We start from the raw sequence: 16,326 nt of genomic DNA, 5'->3' as shown, positions 1-16,326 counted from the left end.
CAGGCATCCCTAACAGCCTTACCCTTCCATGAATCTAAAATGCTTGGTACCTGCTACCCATCCCTGCTGTACAACAGGGCTCGGCAAAACAGAAGATGTAGTTGTAACTGGAAATGTCAACTAGGATCAAGAGGCTTACAGAGCACCAGCACAAGCCTGGGTCAGAGCTGGACAGAGACAGCGTTGCAGAAGGCAGGCAACTGTGTGAACTGGAACCACAATGCAAATATGATCATCTCGCTGCTGTTCCAAATGCTCCATTTCCAAAGTCAGCTCTTAACAGTACAAGTTGAGTATGTGCCCACCAAAACATGGCTGGTATGCAAATATGACTAGAAGTCAGTCATCTCACTCCATATATAGTGGACAGCCCTCGAGTGGGCCCCTTGAGGCCTCCTGCACAGCAGCAGGCTGCACCCCAGGATCCCTTAAGCAGGGGCATCTCTCAAAGCTGCTACTTGAGGCTGAGAGAATCCTGATTGTGTCAGGTACTCAGTGAACTAGGAATAAGTCCATCGGGACTCTGAAATCTCAGCTATGTGATATAAAGGACTGATTGTGCACATACAGTTCTTCAGACAAACTGTTGACCAGGCCTTGGACCACGTCTGGATCCAGTCTGTCATGGTTTAGCAAGGAGTTGGTTTTTGCTTGGTAACAGGGGGAGCAGGTTGCAGTGAAGACCCAGTAAAGAGATTTTGGACTCTCCCCTGGCTCCTGGGTTCACACCCACCACTGGCTGGGCCAGTCTGGCACCTCTGCCACCACTATTTAGAGACAGGAATTTGAAGTGCTTGGGAGGAGGTGTAAGAGTGATACAAGATGGATGCGACCACGTGGACCTCACAGTCAGAGGAGACAGGAAGGAGAAGCACCAGACCAGAGAGCCCTCTGCAAGCCATGGTGAGAACACAGGCTGTGTCCCTGCAACCCATGGAGGGCAATGGCGGGACTGAGAGTTACCAGCAGCTCCGTGTGAGTGAGCCCGGACGGGCGAGGGACTGTGTGGGGAGACAGCCATGGCCCAGGCTGTGCTGGAGAGCCTGTGTGCTGTAGAGCAGCCCCACACGAGAGGCAGAGAGGAGCTGCCACCTTTGGGATAAATGCGCGTCGGAGCAGCCTGTGCAGGGCTGCCGGGTGCATGAGGTACCCCACAGACTTGCAGGGAGGATGGATGCAGAGCTCACCTGTCCTGAGGAGAGACAAATGGCAGAAGCTATCAGGAATAGACTGACTGAAACCCCCTGGGCAGTTCAGGGGGGTGGGAAGAGGTAAAAACACCTGGATCAGGGGTCAGAGCCCGGGAAGAGGTGTGGCAAGAAGGTGTTCTTAAAGGGCTGGTCAGACTCTGCCTTGTTGTTTTGTGTTGGTTATGTTTTGGAGTGTTATGGTTATGCTTTGGGGTGTTATGGTTATGCTTTTAGTTGGTATTGCATTAAATTATTTTCCGTTTTCTTCCCCAAGCCGAGTAGCCTGGTCTGTTTTGTCCTGGACCTTAAGCTCTCCCAACCCTTTGGCAGTCCTCAGATCTTCAGTACTTGAGGCTAATTGTGGTCTTTTGTTCCCTGATGGGCTTAAAGCACAACACAGCCACAGTAAGCTCTCTGAGGAGTACAGAAAGCAAAGGGCCCTTTCTGAACGAATGGGAGGGTCTCCCTGACAGTTTTGTCCGACCCTGTCCTCTGTGCAGTGAGTGAACTATGACCCAGAGCCTTGTTAAAACAATGTTGCATTTACTATAAAATGGAAGTGTTTTGATATCAAGAAACATATTGCTGCTTCTCTCTTACAAGTGAAGCATGTCACTCCATCCACATGTGTGTGAGCAGGCAGAAGCAGCAAATTGTTTTGCGTGCATCACAGCAATTTCAGAACAGTGCACATAGGTTTTGGTGCCACAGCGCTGGATGGGAGACACTGGAAGCTTGAGCTCAGAAAATATACAGCAAGAACTATTCTCTGCACATGCTTTCTGCCCCTGATTATTACAGACACAAAAGAAGCCTGTGAGGTAGTGGTAAGAAGAAACAGGTGCCTAGTGGAAGAGGGGTTAAGTGCTCCCTGCCTAAGCCTACTGCAGCAGTCAGCTTCCTCAAAGAGGTGACAAAATGTAACACGACTTCCCTCCCTGCAAATGGCAAGAAAATGAAAAAAGTGTTTCACTGACCCCTAAGCAAAGAAGAGCTGTTAACACCAGGAAGCTTTTCTGCTGGCACACAGGAAAAACCCGAGGCTACAGTAAAATTAGGTCCTTTGAGTCTCATCTGCAGATGAGCCATCAACATAATGAGCCTGGGTCAAAAGGGAAGACAGGAACTGATAGATCAGAGTTTCTCTCTTTTGGAACCATCTGGGTTTATGCCCCTAGAGATCTGTACTACCCAGCACACACAGATCCAACAGAGGCACAGAGAAAGATGTCATTTTGGCAGTCTTAATTCTCCCCCCTTTATTGTACAAAATACTTTACAATTAAAAAACATTTTCCCCAATAGAATCATATACAGATATTTATAATTAACAAGATTCAGTTACACGCAAGACAGGGAACTTCTGCACAAAGGAAAACAACGGCAGACGATCAAGTGAAAATTGAGACTTGACCCTTTCCCCATCTTATTCTGGGAGGGGAGCCTATATTTGAGACTTTATTCCTATCACACTCCCTCAAGTCTGAATTCTGGGATCTCCTCTTACTGTGACAGGGTAAGGGGCTTCGCCCCATATCTGCTCTTAAAAGGTTCATGAAGAGACACTGAGAAACTTAGTATTTGGCTGTACCATGAAGTTATCGGTACCCAGAAGCCATTTTTCCCCTCACAACCCACACATACACACATGCAAGCACATACATGGGGGAAGCATGCTCATAACCCAGAATTTTTCACCCTTTCATCAAATGGCACTCCCCCTCCACCGAAGGAACCTGCACCCCACACACGTCCCGTGGGCAGTCCCTGCAGAACAGCTCCTAAACCATTCTAATCTCACAGCCAAGCTGGGCAATACTGCAAACAGTCTGGCAAGAGGGCTTCCCCGCTTTGATAATCTGCGAACCAGCAGAGCGTCAGTCGGCCACGGAGGTGATAATGTGAACTGTGCAGAGATGCTCAGGCCACAACAGACAGGTAGAGGAAGTTGCACACTTCAGCGGGAGGTCCTTGAAAAAAAGCTGAGGCGATCTGCCCTACCAGAGCGAAGATACTTGTGAAACCTACTGAATGTTTTCTCTCCAAGGAAGGTCACTGCTGAGCTGGGCCAACCCTGCACTCGCAAGGGAGCCCATCCCGGAGTCACTGCTGGAGGCCAAACACCTGAAGCAGCGTAGGAAGATCATGGGCATCTGCTGCCGCATACAGGTCACTCTGTCCCAGCATGGAGAGAGCCATGCGGAGGGTGCTCCAGATGTTGTCAGACATAGCGCCTTGCTGCCCCCGTGGACCTCGGCTCTTCTGCTGCATATGCAAAGCCTCTAAGAAGTGCTCCACAGCCTCACTGTCAAGATGAAAACACACATGTGCTTACTGGAGATGGTACATCCCATACTCCTCCTTCACATTTGCTTCTGAAGTGCTCCCCCATCAAAATAAGTTTCCTCCTCTTCACCATATCCTGCCTCACTTCAGAATCATCAGACATTCCCCTCTTAACAGAAACTGAAGTCCAGATGCCCCCTACTCTAAACTGTATCTACATGACACTTTGTTCTTGGGGCAGAGTACCTGCACCTGCTCTGCCCTCATGTGCCAAGGAAAGGCTGCAGACAAGGGTAGCACTGCCCTAGGAATGCAGTGCAGTCTCTCTTGCTCAGACACGCGCACCCCCAAGGGTCACAGCAGATCTGCCCACCCTGTGCTCACCGGTGGGCACCTAAGTTGATGCAGCTGATGCCCAGGTTGTAGCGAGAGCGAATGTATCCTGGCTGTAGCTCCAGCGCTCGACGATAAGCAGCCACAGCTTCCTCACTCCGATTCCCATTAGCCAGCGTGGCACCAAGCTTGTTCCATAAAAGATGGTCCTGAAGGATGGGGACAGAGAGAAAGGGCCAAGGTAAACTCTGAGCCAACCCTTCCCTATGCACCTGTCTTACTCTTCCACTCCAAGAATGCACCTCTCAGACAAGCACCACCTCCGTCCCAACCTTCACCCATAAGCCTCCAGCATCCACAGCCTGTCCTTCCTTACGTTGGGGCGCACACTGAGCGCAGCACTGAAGCAATCCACAGCCTTCTCATACTCGCCACTCAGGTTGAAAAGGACGCCCAAACCACACTGAACATCAGGATCCACGGTCGAGGGGTTGCTGCGCACTGCTGCCAAGAACAGCTCTTTTACCTCCATGAAGAGTGAGCTGGAAAAGCACAGAACAAGGATGCTGTTGTACTGTGGAGAAAGCTGGCCTTGGGTTGCTCCCTCTGCTCCTGCCTGGGCCGGTCCTAACCCTACAAGAAGCCTTTCACCTGAAGGCTGAAATTTAACTCAGACTCACTCAGACAGCAGGGAACCCAGGACACGCTTGGCAGGCCCCAGGTTTGTCCCTGAAACATTCTCCTCCAACTCCTTCTCCAGCAGGTGGGCATAGTCCGGTTTATGGCGCAGCCAGTCCCGCAGGGTCTCACACGCCTGCTTCTGCAAGGACTCATTGGTGAAGCTGACTGCTAAGGCCATGAGCGCCGTGAGGTTCCCAGGCTGCAGCTCCAAGCACCTGCAGGCCAGAGAAAGTGCATACAGCATTACACCAGTCTGGGAGACATGCAGAAATGGGATTTAACACAAGCAAGGCAGAGCACACCATACTAGCCAATATGGTACTCATGGCACTATGCACTAGGCAAGGAGCCACACTCAGAAGCTCTTCTGCAATGCTCACCGTCTGAGGGCACTGATTGCCAAAAGCTCCTGTTCATTCTCTGCTTGGGTGGTTCCCAGATATTGCCAGGCCTGGACAAGACAAAGACACACAAAGTCAGACTTCTTCACGCCTAGAGAAAAAGATCAGCTGACAAACCACAGACACTGATTAAATCCACCGTATTATCCCACACATTTTGAGTATGAGACCGAATATATGCAAGTATAGACATAAGCCACAGATAAAAGTTTCTCTCAAAAGACATATAGACTTTTACGGCACACAGGTCCTCAAGGCAAATACAACTGGCATTGGTGTAAAGGAAATGTGGATGTCTACCTGGAGATCTATCATCAAGCAACCAGCTTTTTGAATACAAGTCACAAAATGCAGTACCTGCTATCTCAAGGAAGGAAATTATTTCATTAGCAAAGACCCAGACACACTACACAAGCAAGAGGGAATCTACTGTCTCAAATCCCTACTGCCTCACCATATAGATAGCTGCAACTCAAGAAGAGCTGACCAGGGGTAACTGCATAGTGTTCTGCAGGCAGAAGAGCTGAGGTTCAAGGTAAAGCTGGGACTTGGACCAATGCAACCAAGACATTTCCTTCAGATCAACTGTTCAAGTCTATTCAATCACTGTATCACTTGTGAAATCTTGACTTCTCCTGTACTTCCTGCAGAGTCACAGTAGAATTCAGAATGTTCTCAATACAGCTAGTCAGAAGTGGCCCAAAATTTCTCCTCCTAAGGTTTTAACAACCCCTCGATTATGCTCAGCCTGCAACCCACACTGCCTATAAGAGAGTGCTGACTTGAATATCAGCAACATCTTTTGACTGAAAAATAAAGTACATCTCCAAAACCTCTTACTTTTCATCTACTGTCAGTACCCTAGAAAGTTAGATGCCTGTATTCCCAGAAGCCAAGAACGTCTATTCTGAGAAGTCATTCTCATCTAAGAATCAGAATTAACAAATTAGGTTTCCAACCATATACATTTGGCATGGCTTGAGTCAGATGCACTGAGAATTGAGTACCCTTGGGTGCTTGAGACAGGCACTCCAGAAATGGACAACGTAAGTATATTTGCATCCTTTCTCTCCCTCCTGAGAATATCTGCAACCTCTGCCTCTGGAGAAAGGTACACAGACTATGCCATTTCTCAATCCAGAAGCTAGAGTGCTTTATGGAAATAAATACTCGCTGAATTAGGAGCTGGAAATTTGTCTTCAGTATACCCATTCTTTGGTCTGCAGCTTCAAATGAAGGCTGTGAAGATACCTAAGCCACCTCAGCCCTTTTGGGATTTGCCAGTTTTCTCTCAGTATGTAAATGCAAGACCTCTAGTCTAATAAGCTGCTCAGAATTAAACTTTTAATAGCTATTGAAAGCATTTATCTGCTACAAGCATCAAACTTGCAGTGTCAAAGGCTTCCAGAGAAGTAATTTAAGAGATGAGAACTCCTTGTCTTGGCTCCATGCACAGCCTCAAGAGCTCCAATGACTTTACATAGTGCTGGGTCAAAGCCTTTGTGCTTTTTATAACTGACCTTAGGCATAAATCTCCTTGCTACAGCCCTCCTGAGGAGTCACATCAGCTACTTACCCACAGTCACAGAAAAATGAGACGTCTTCATACACCCTGCACAGCTTCTAACACTGATGTGAGCTTTCTACACACACCCTGACACCATGCAGTGGAAGGATCCAAGCAGCAGGGCACCCAGCCAAGGCCTGTTATCTCTGGTCTCACTCACCTCCATGTGATCTGGCTTCTGTTGCACCGCAGCCTCAAAGAGCAAGACAGCATTGGGGAGGTCACCTTCTTCCAAGCGCTTACGCCCCTCTTCAAAGGCACCCGGGTGATCTCTCATAGGATTATCTTCCTCAAACTGGTAACCCTGGCAGGCAATGACAGGCACGGGCTAACACCAAGAGACAAGCTTAGGGAGGAAAGCACTCTACAGTACTGAACAGCTCAGTCTTGCTGCATCACAAACACTCAAACTGCACACCAGCCAGCACCTCCTTATCTCTGCTAATTCGCAGCTGATCAGCAAATAGTGGTGCTTCTTCCTACCTCCTCCATGTTGAAAAATTCCCCCAGAGCAGACATGTAGTAAGTTCCAACAGAGACTAAACATCTGCTGTGGGTCCTATCCACTTGGGTAGAGTAACAACACTTGTGCTTATTGCAAAGAATCCCACACTAACTGGTATTTGATCTTGGACAAGAGTTATAGAACAGTTTGGGCTGGAAGGGATCTTAAAGAGCACACAGCTCCAATCATACCTGTCTTGGGTAGGGACACCTGCCACTAGTCCAGGTTGGACAAAGTCCCATCCAGCCTGGCCCCCTACCCACTTCCAGGGACAGGACACCCGCAGTCTCTCTGATCAACTTATTCCAGTGTCTCACCACCCTCACATGGAAGAACTTCTTCCTAATAACTAATCTAAATGTCCCCTCTGTCAGCTTCAAGAGCTAGACAGCATTTGCAAAGAAGCACAAAGTAAAAATAGTATTTAACTCCTAAGTTACACAGATAGAGGTGCAAGTGTCAACAAAGCATAAGTGCAAGAAGGAACAGTAGCAGCATTTGAGGTTTGTGAAGCTCACCTGCAAGGCAGACACACTGCCAGTCCCCTCAAGGCAGTCCACCACAGTGATAGGGCTGAGAGACCCTGTTCTCTATTACCTTGTCATATGAGGAGGAGCTGAGTTCTTCATAATCAGAGAGCCAAGGGTGAGCCTCTGCATCTCTCTTGGCCATTTCCTCCCATTCTGCCTGAAGTTTGTCCCAGAAGTCCACATCTGACTGAAAGGAGAATAGAATGTGACTAGAGCACAACCATAAACTGAGCTCTACAGACATCCCAGAGAACACACTCTTAAATGCTTCTGGTCCTCCTCATAGCATGCAAAGGAGAGAGGTAAGCCAACCACGGGCTCTCAGTGGGTACCCCAGCCCTCCTCCTCCATCAGCTTTACCTCCACAGCAGTCTTTGCCTGCTCAAATTCCGTATCAAGAGTTGACATGCTCCCAGATCGTGCAAATTGATCCACCCAGGCATCGGATGCCCCCTGGGAATTTGGAAACAGAAACACACCTTGCTTTTTAGAATTTGGCAACCTCGGGGCACATCCGAAACAGCAGGAGGGTCTGTGATGACCCCTCCTCCCCATCAGCAAGAACTGATGGTCTGAAAAGTGGAAAAAGAGTTCACCTAGATACCCCCTTCCTCCCAGATGCTGCAGGAGATAAGAAAACTCACATGGTCGAAATACCTTCCCAGCTTCTGGCCAGACTCTGCTAAGAGCCCAGCAGCCCCTCCCTTGCCTCCCCCAGCCTAGTCAGTAGTAGAGCACTGTTGAGAGTTGCACTTGCCATTCTCCCTTGCTCCCAGACTGTGCACTGTAGCAAAGAGTTTTTCGCCTTCAGAGCACAAAGGGCTGGGGCTCCTACCTGCTGCTGTATAAACTCAGCTGCCCATTGCTCTGCCTGATCTTGGTCTCTGTGGGTCACCTGATTAGCTTCGATCGATACCCTCCCATCTCCGATCTGGCGGACAAACTTTAAGAACTGTGGCAGAGAAATGAAACAAGGGTGGAGCTGGGCAGATGCTTTGGCAACCAGCCCTCAGCCCATGCCCTGCTCCTTCACTAAGAGGACTTCTCTCTGCAAAGGCAGCACAAAAGGCCCAAAAATGTGAGGAGGACAGGGCCTCACCAGACTCACATGGTAGGGATGGATAACATGTAAAGCGGATTGTAGAGTTTGATGTCTAGGAATTGGGGAAGCAAGGGAAACGGGGGACAATAGGAAGCTTTATTCCTTTACTGTCTTCCCCCTTCTCAACTGTCCATGCCCCTTATTCATATTAAATATCTCTCAGCCCCAGTCAGAGAATTTCTTACCTCAGAATTCTTGAGCTTTGGATCATCCACTTTAGCAAGGAAATCACTAACAGTTTTCTTCAGGTCATCCTCAGGCTGATATTCCTCATACCTGTGTTCAGAGGCAGTAAAAAAAGAGAGAGACTGATACCAGACAACAGTGAACTTTTTTGCTACAATCTCCCACACAACAGGCCAGACAACAGTCCTGAGGGATGCAGCCCTTCTTCAAAGACTCTGAGGTTCTCCTAAGTGATTCAGTGCCGTCCGTAAAAACTCTAAATTGCTACTAGGTTAACCGTGCAATGGACTGACATGAGCAGTAGCAGAATTAAACAATTACAGTGACAGCACAGCAGAACAGTATGAATTCCTTAGTAAGCTCAAATGCTATCAGACATTGCAGGTTTTAGCACCACAAACAAGGTCATATATCTAGGAACAGAGAAAGTAGGTCATACTCATGGAAGAGGAACAGCGTCTTGGAAAAGCATCAGCTCCGCAGAGGACTACGGGCTCACAGCCAGCACACAATATGTTGTCTGGCTTACAGCAGCATAGGACCAGTTCCAGGTGTTACCACTACATTCAGTCTCAGTTAAATCTTTGGAACTGGTGGCAATAATTCAGGAATGTCTATATTTGCAGAAAGGTATCAGTAAAGGTAAGAGTCAGGAGAGAGAATCCAAATAGGCAAAACTTATTTTAGGGAAATATCTAATTACTGCTTATGTTTTGCTTCTTTATTTGAAAAACTGGACTACAGTTAACAGGTACCTATACAAAGAGAGATCCGTAGCAGTAGACTGTTCCTTTAATCTACCACATAAACACACACTAAAATGTCTGGAAGGCTGAATCTAGAAATATACAGATGAAAGGCTGAATGTGGCTTGTCAGATACAGAAAATAAAACGATGAAAGTTTACAACTAGTAGAGTCTAGTATTTCACACTGCTAAATCTCAGAAAGCATCTATTGTTGAAAAAAAAGTTCTGCTGAATTAGAACTTCCTGAACTCACTTTAAGAAGCTTTGCATTAGGCATGAGATCCCATAAGCCTACACGGTACCTTCCTGGAACTAGAAAATTGAAAAGCTAGTATTAAAATCTTCAGTTTCCCAACATTGTTTCCTCCTTTCTCTGAAACCAAAGGCCTGAGAACACCAACCTAAGTTAAATGACCCAAAAGCATTCAGGCTATAGCAGATTCCTGTCACCTATCCAAATTTCACCCACTCAAGTGCCTAGCAGCACTAGTCTTGAGAAGACACTCACCATTTATCTGCCAAAGACTGGTCTTCCGATTCCCCAAGCCACAGCTTCTCCCCTGACTGCTCTAGGTATTCTTCTGCCCACTTGGCAGGAGACACAGACAGTGGATCTGCACATGACATAAGGAAGAATGGGGAGAAGAGTAAGACAGGTTGACCATCACACAGAGGAGACCTCTTCAAAGAAAGATTGTAATTTTTTTAAAGCTTGTTTCTTTAACTTATTTATTCTGATATAAAAATCAAGCTTCAGGTTCAGACTGTGTATTAATTGCCCCTGTGGTGTCAATACCTTAGGATTTTCTGCTCATTTCACAACTTGTTCACCTGCTCCACATGGAATAGTTCATAGGTCAAGAAAATTAGTGATGCATTACAAGTCTGTCAGAAGTGCAGGCTACAAAGTACTAGGTTTTAATCAGAACTTTCTCGAAGAGCTTTGTAAATGCTGATTGATATTCCCAGAAGTATAAAGAATGAAGGCCAAAGCATGAGACTACCTGGCTCTCTACAGCGATCATGTCTAGAGAAGAGAATAGCATCTAGTAAAATCTGACTGGTAAGTTCCAGCTTGGGTCATGGATGGTAAAAGGATCATATTCCGACAACAGCTCCGTACACGACATGGGATGACTTTTAAGATAAACAATCGGCTTACTCGAAACAGAAAGCTTAACCTTTGGGCCATAAACCATCACTTTTCACATTTCCAAGGTGCAACATCCCTCTACTTCCACAAAACTGCCAAAAAGTATTTGGCCAAAGCACATTAAACAATATTCATCTTTGTACCAAAGGCAATTTTAGCCTTGAGAGAGGGAATCGGAGACTACATAAGCAAGAAGCAATACCAGACCATCTGCAGAACTGGAATCAGCCAAATCATAATAACAATTTGAACAAAAGCAGTTTGAATAGTCTACTTCTCCCAAGTTCTCCAAGTAACCTAAGCTAAAAACAAGACCTTTACCTCTGAATAAAAGCTTCCACACCACATTGTTCATAATTCGGCTAGTCACTGCAAAGTAACATTTTGGCTTTTTCCCCTGTTAAAGCTGCTACAGTAAACATTGACTGCCAGGCCCAAAGCATTGCTCCAAATCACATTCAGCAACAATCCACTGTACACAGGCATGTGACCAGGCAGTATCTTCACCTGTCACTTCAGCGATGAACTCCTGTGACCAGTCAGCCTCATTGTAATCTGAAGAGACATCACCAGCACTATCTGCTGCAGCCAAAAATTCCTGGGTCCAGTTTTCAGACAGTGCCAAGGCTGCCACACCTGGAGCTACAAGAAGGAAAAAACAGGAGTGAGGATTGGAGGACTCAAAAGCATCATTTAAGTGTTCCAGGCTACCCCTCATCACCTCTGACCTTTCCTATTCTCTTTGTTAGAATAAAACCACAGAAAGATTCCACTTGGAAGAAATCTCTGGAGGTTGCTAGTGTTCTCAGAGAAGGTTAACACTAAAGCTAGAGATTAGATTGCTCAGGGCATTCATCAAGTAACTTCTGAACTTGTCCAAGGCTGGCAACTCCTCAGCCTCCCTAGGCCTTTGTTCCAGTACCAAATCAACCACCTGCCAAGTGAAAGAATGTTTCCTTCCTGCAAGTTGTGTCCATCATCCCTTATCATTTTGCTGTAAAGACCCTGACCGTGGCTGCTGAAGACAGCTACTAGACACTCTATCCCCTCCCTCTTTGACTCTTTTTCCCCAGGCTGGACAAATCCAGTTCCCCCAGACTTTCCTTTTACACCACATACACAGGTGTATACACAGGTGTCCCTGTATACCTCCTTGATCTCCACTAGGCCTGATCCAGTATGTCAGCATGCTGCAAAGCCTAAGCCTGGAAACAATACTCCAGATACAACCACATAAGTGCTGAATAAACAGCAACCACACTGCCAGGACCCTAACTGTTTCCAGCTCTTCACCTACTCTGCTTCCCTCACCTCGCTGAGGGGCCTGTCGGAAGTTTGACTGTTCAATCTCTTGCATCTCAGCCAATAGGTCATCCATCTTAAAGGTCTGGGGTGCACGAGATAATGAAGAGGCATTCTGCTCTTGCAGGAACTCTCCAACCAGCTAGCAAAGACAGAGATGGATTAAAAACACAACACAGAAGATGAAGCAGCAGAGCCATGGAGCATGTGAGAAAGAAATAAGCTTGCCAGAAAAAAAAGACTAATATTAGGTCTAATATTAGGTAAGGGAAAAAACAGCAAACAGCGTTGATGAGAAAAGCAGTAAGGAGATGCATCAATCTATTCTTACCTCATCTTCAGTGGCCACTCCCAGTGGTCTGGATACCTACAGGGAATAGTGAACAGTTATTATAACAGCTTTGACCCCAAACCCCTCTCCACACACAGTGACCCCATTAGTTCACATCTTCCTCTTCCTTGATCATAGGCTGCTAGCAGGGACGCCTTGAATGATAACCCTTTGTCACCACTTTCTGGGTTAGGGCCTGTGACAGCGAGGCATACAGCTCCCCACTACCACCAGCACCCTCAGAGTGCACATAAACTCAGCTTTCAAAAACAGGTCCTCATCCCACAACCCCAATGGACAAATCGAGTGGTCCTGGAGCCTCAGTTCCCAGGAAAAAAAAAAAGCAATATGACACCTATTTGCACCAGCAGCCCCCGCGTACTGCTCACCCCACGCTGCCCTTCAGCCAGCACATCCCTAAATACCAGGATGACAGATTCAGCTGAGAGCAGGCCCCACACCCAGCCCCAGCCGAGCAAGAGAAGCAACCGGCAACACTCACAGCTGCAGCTCCGGGAGCGCCATGGGGCCAGGCCAGCGGGCCCTGAAGTCCTTCCTGTCGCAAAGCTTTGTCTTGGGTGAAGTGGCCGGCCAGCTTCATGAGGGGATTGGAGCCCCCGCACTCCGGTTCCACCAGCTCCCTCATGGCCATGGCGCCCGGCTGGGAGGGCGGGAAGGCCGGCGCCAAACCCCACCGGGCCTGCACCTGGCCCCAGGAGGGGCACAGACACAGATGAGTGCCGGGCGGACTGTCCGGCTACCGGGAGCCACCGGCTGCCGGAGTCCTCTTGTCCCGACTCAGCGGCCACCCGCCAACTTTCACCTCCGCTGTGGGCCCGGGAGCCTGTGGGGAAAGGCCGCCCGTCCGCCCAGCCCCCCGCCCCCGCGTCTGCCCGGGCAGAGAGGCCCCGAGCTCGGGCCAGCGCCTGGACGAGCGAGGGCCGGGCTCAGAGACATACCGCCACGGCTCCAACTCCCCGCGCGACCGAGCACATACCCGGGCTCAGCTGCCCCGACCAGGAAAAGCCACCGCTCCGAGGAGCGGGACCTCACAGGCCGGGAGCGGGATACTGCATACAGCTCCCTCCACCCTGCCCGTGCCCGCGACACCCACTCGGTAAGAGGGCAAGGCCGCGGCCTCTCCAGCGAGCCCCGCGTCCCTGCCCGCCCCTCCCGCCAGCTGCCCGGGCGGCAGGACGCCCGGCACAGCCCGGCCCGGCAACTCCTCGCCCTGGGCGGGGAGACGGCGCAAGTCGGCAGAGCCCCTGAACCCTACCTGAAAGCTGCCAGGACTCACCAGACTCAAGGGGTGGGGGGCGGAGCCACTTCTTAAAGGGCCAGGCACCCCGGGAGCGCCGCACCACTGCGCCTTAAAGGCCCAGACTAGGGCAGGCTGCCCGCGCTTGGCGGATCGACCCGACCTGACCCGCTCGGGTCCTCCCCGCAGCCCTCAGTGCAGGTCTCGGCAGCAGGTGCCATGCCGATGCGGCTGGAGGTGCGGCCTCAGGTGCCTCTCTGTCCCTGCCCACTGCCAGGCATCGGCCTTACCCCCATCCTTCTCTGGCAGCTCATGGGCTGTTGTACTAGAGCATTAAAAGCGTGTCACTGCATCAGTAAATACATTGTGTAGGTTTAGAGCAGTAGTTGTGCTGTTGTGGTGTTGCTATCCTGCTCACCATTCATCTCAACGTAAGCAAGTAGACAAGACATGGGGAAGTGGGTTTTGCACCAGCAGTAGCTGCAGCCCACCCTGTGTCAGGCTATGTATGGACCTCTGGCCTGGCCCAAGGGTCCTTGCAAAGGCATCTGGAGAACAGGAGGTCCTCGCAGTGTTTGTAAGCAGCTCACCTTCATTTGTCTGTCAGACTGCTGTTTTATTATTTGCCTTGGGACAGCTAAAATGGGTTAAAAGCAACTGCATTTAGCTGAAAACTATGCAACAGCTTCAGATAAGCCATGGAGATGCCAACTTTGTTTTCAGAGTTCTTGCTCTTCTATACATGTGATTCCAAAGGAAGAGCAAACCACTTGGGAATTCGGAGCACATTTGTGAGCCTCCAAGAAGAGGAAAAACACAAAGTGGGGTTTACATGATGTACGCTACTTCCTGTGATATTAGGGTGCTAGAAAGAAATTGTTTCCAGAACCAAATCCTGTCTTCTCCTTTTCAAAAGGAATATGATCCCCTGCAGGATCCTCTCCAGACTTCCCAGATGCAGTTCATCTATCAAAAAAAAAAAGTCTTTGCTGTTTTAAACACTATCCTTTGACAGTACTTACCTTCACCACACTCCTTAAATCTTTGAAACACGTGACATTTACCGCTAGTTCTGTGCTAGCAAGAAGTATGGCTCAAGAGAATCAAGTCTTTGAAGCAAGTCTTTGAAGTATGGAGTTGGGGATGGAAATACAACCTCCATGTCAAACTTGTTTGGGGAGCTTTACTTTGTCTTCCCTGGTCCCATGGACTGCACACCAATTCACAGTTGAAATGCATGAGGTGTGCTTCTATGTATGGCACACACTAGCTTGCAACTTTTTGGTATCTTTGATCGTGTTTCTATTTTATTGACCAGAAGAAAAATGCCTTTACCGCTCTTCCCCTCACTGCCTAAGGTAATGCCAGGCATTATTAGATGGGCTTACAGTGCTTTTCTTCCCCAGCACAGATAAGCTAATTGTTAATTTCCTCCTTGAAGTATCTTTGTATTACTTGAAGTCAGTTGTCATGTCTCCCTCAATTCCATCTTCTCTAGACTGCTGTTTTTTTTCAAGCCTTCTGTTTGGATGGCCCAGGTGAGTTGTTCCCCTCTGTGCCTTTGCTCCCTCACATTTGCCTGTTTTGTAGCAGCCTGATGCACAAACTAGATGCTCAGTCCTGCATCACTTGGTGCCACGAGTACTGAAGTCTCAGTAGTGCAGAGATGATCTGACAGCTTATTTCATCTGACCTATGGGCTGTCCTTCTAGCCATACAAACTGATATGACATGTGTCTTTTTGTCAACAGCATGATGTTGATGTATATTCTGCTTTTTTCCCAGGAAGTTGATATTCTGTGAACTCCGACATCCTCTGAAACTTTGCACTTGTTTTATGCATAAATATATACATATTTTAAAAATAGAACATTATCTATATTGGCTAGAAATTCAAGTAAATACATATAACTCTTGGGTATTTAAAATATCAGCTTTATGAAGTCATTAACCCTGAGAAACTTTTTATTGCGGAAGCAGTAGAAAAGTTGCTAATCTTGAGAAGCTTCTTATTGCGGAAATAGCAGGAACAGTGGAACTAGTAACTCTTATTGTTATCTAGCAAGCTGACAGCACTAACCTTGGACCAATCAGAAGTGAGACCAATAAATTCCAACCCTTGGAGCCTGGAGGAAGACTGATTTTATCTAGTTCCGAGGTTGGTTTGGAAAAACACTAAGGAAAAAAGTACACTGTGAGGAAGACTTAAATCTTCATCACCAACAACCACTGATAAGAGATGGACTAAGGTGGGACAATGAGTGATAATGAGTTTATGGAAGTGATTGGTATAGCCTACCATTTTCTAAGAAATGTGATGAATATCCACGGTTATTGTGTATATAAGACAAAAACCTAATGGTTGGTGTGTACATGTTTGGTGGAGAGATCCCCCATGCACCTAGTGCTGCAATAGTGAATATCTGTTTAATGGTCCCATTGTTTATTGAGACCTGACTGGCATTTGCCCGAAATCAGTTGCAAAAGCAACAGGAGATCGTTTGTCCCTGAGTATTCCCTGTCTTTGACATACTGATCCTTCAAACTTCAAAATCACGGGCTTAATGTGTTCTGCTTTTTAAAAAAATCTGAAACACATTGGCCTGTTTTAAATAGAAAACTAAACATCTGAGGAAGCATCTGCAGTCCCACTGAGAGGATGAGAGTCAGGAACGACTAGGCCCTGCTTTTAGACACATCGCTTCCCCGTGGAGTGACCTCGAAGAAGTAATTTCACCATTGCCACCGCGGTT

General features: G+C 47.9%; 1 protein-coding gene across 3 annotated transcripts; it reads right to left on the bottom strand.

The window, feature by feature from the left end:
• Window positions 1-2,420: 2,420 nt before the first annotated feature.
• Window positions 2,421-13,616, bottom strand: PEX5 (peroxisomal biogenesis factor 5). Of its 3 annotated transcripts, XM_062006268.1 has the most exons (16): window positions 13,592-13,616; window positions 12,818-13,021; window positions 12,316-12,351; window positions 11,994-12,126; window positions 11,190-11,324; window positions 10,038-10,143; window positions 8,781-8,871; window positions 8,329-8,445; window positions 7,854-7,946; window positions 7,561-7,680; window positions 6,619-6,762; window positions 4,871-4,941; window positions 4,490-4,705; window positions 4,186-4,351; window positions 3,861-4,018; window positions 2,421-3,495 (listed from the first exon to the last, which is right to left on the bottom strand). In XM_062006268.1, exons 2-16 carry the CDS (start codon window positions 12,965-12,967, stop codon window positions 3,294-3,296), a joined length of 1,938 nt encoding a protein of 645 aa, XP_061862252.1. In that variant the 5' UTR covers window positions 12,968-13,021; window positions 13,592-13,616; the 3' UTR covers window positions 2,421-3,293. The 3 variants fall into 3 exon arrangements, with proteins under 3 accessions (XP_061862252.1, XP_010197649.2, XP_061862253.1); XM_010199347.2 differs by lacking the exons at window positions 8,329-8,445; window positions 13,592-13,616 and having other exon boundaries at window positions 12,818-13,581; XM_062006269.1 differs by lacking the exons at window positions 7,854-7,946; window positions 8,329-8,445; window positions 13,592-13,616 and having other exon boundaries at window positions 12,818-13,583.
• Between the last annotated feature and the right edge of the window lie 2,710 nt (window positions 13,617-16,326).

This window comes from Colius striatus, chromosome 1 (genome assembly GCF_028858725.1).
Source record: "Colius striatus isolate bColStr4 chromosome 1, bColStr4.1.hap1, whole genome shotgun sequence".
NCBI lineage: Eukaryota > Metazoa > Chordata > Aves > Coliiformes > Coliidae > Colius > Colius striatus.
This window is presented reverse-complemented; position numbering and strand designations above follow the sequence as displayed.

Coding starts and splice junctions, on each gene's coding strand:
- PEX5 (XM_062006268.1), bottom strand. CDS start 12,967: ATGGCCATGAGGGAGCTGGTGGAACCGGAGTGCGGGGGCTCCAATCCC. Junction 4,706..4,870: donor GCAATCAGTGCCCTCAGACG/GTGAGCATTGCA, acceptor TCTGGCCTGCAG/GTGCTTGGAGCTGCAGCCTG. Junction 4,352..4,489: donor CTGGGTTCCCTGCTGTCTGA/GTGAGTCTGAGT, acceptor GTGCTTTTCCAG/CTCACTCTTCATGGAGGTAA.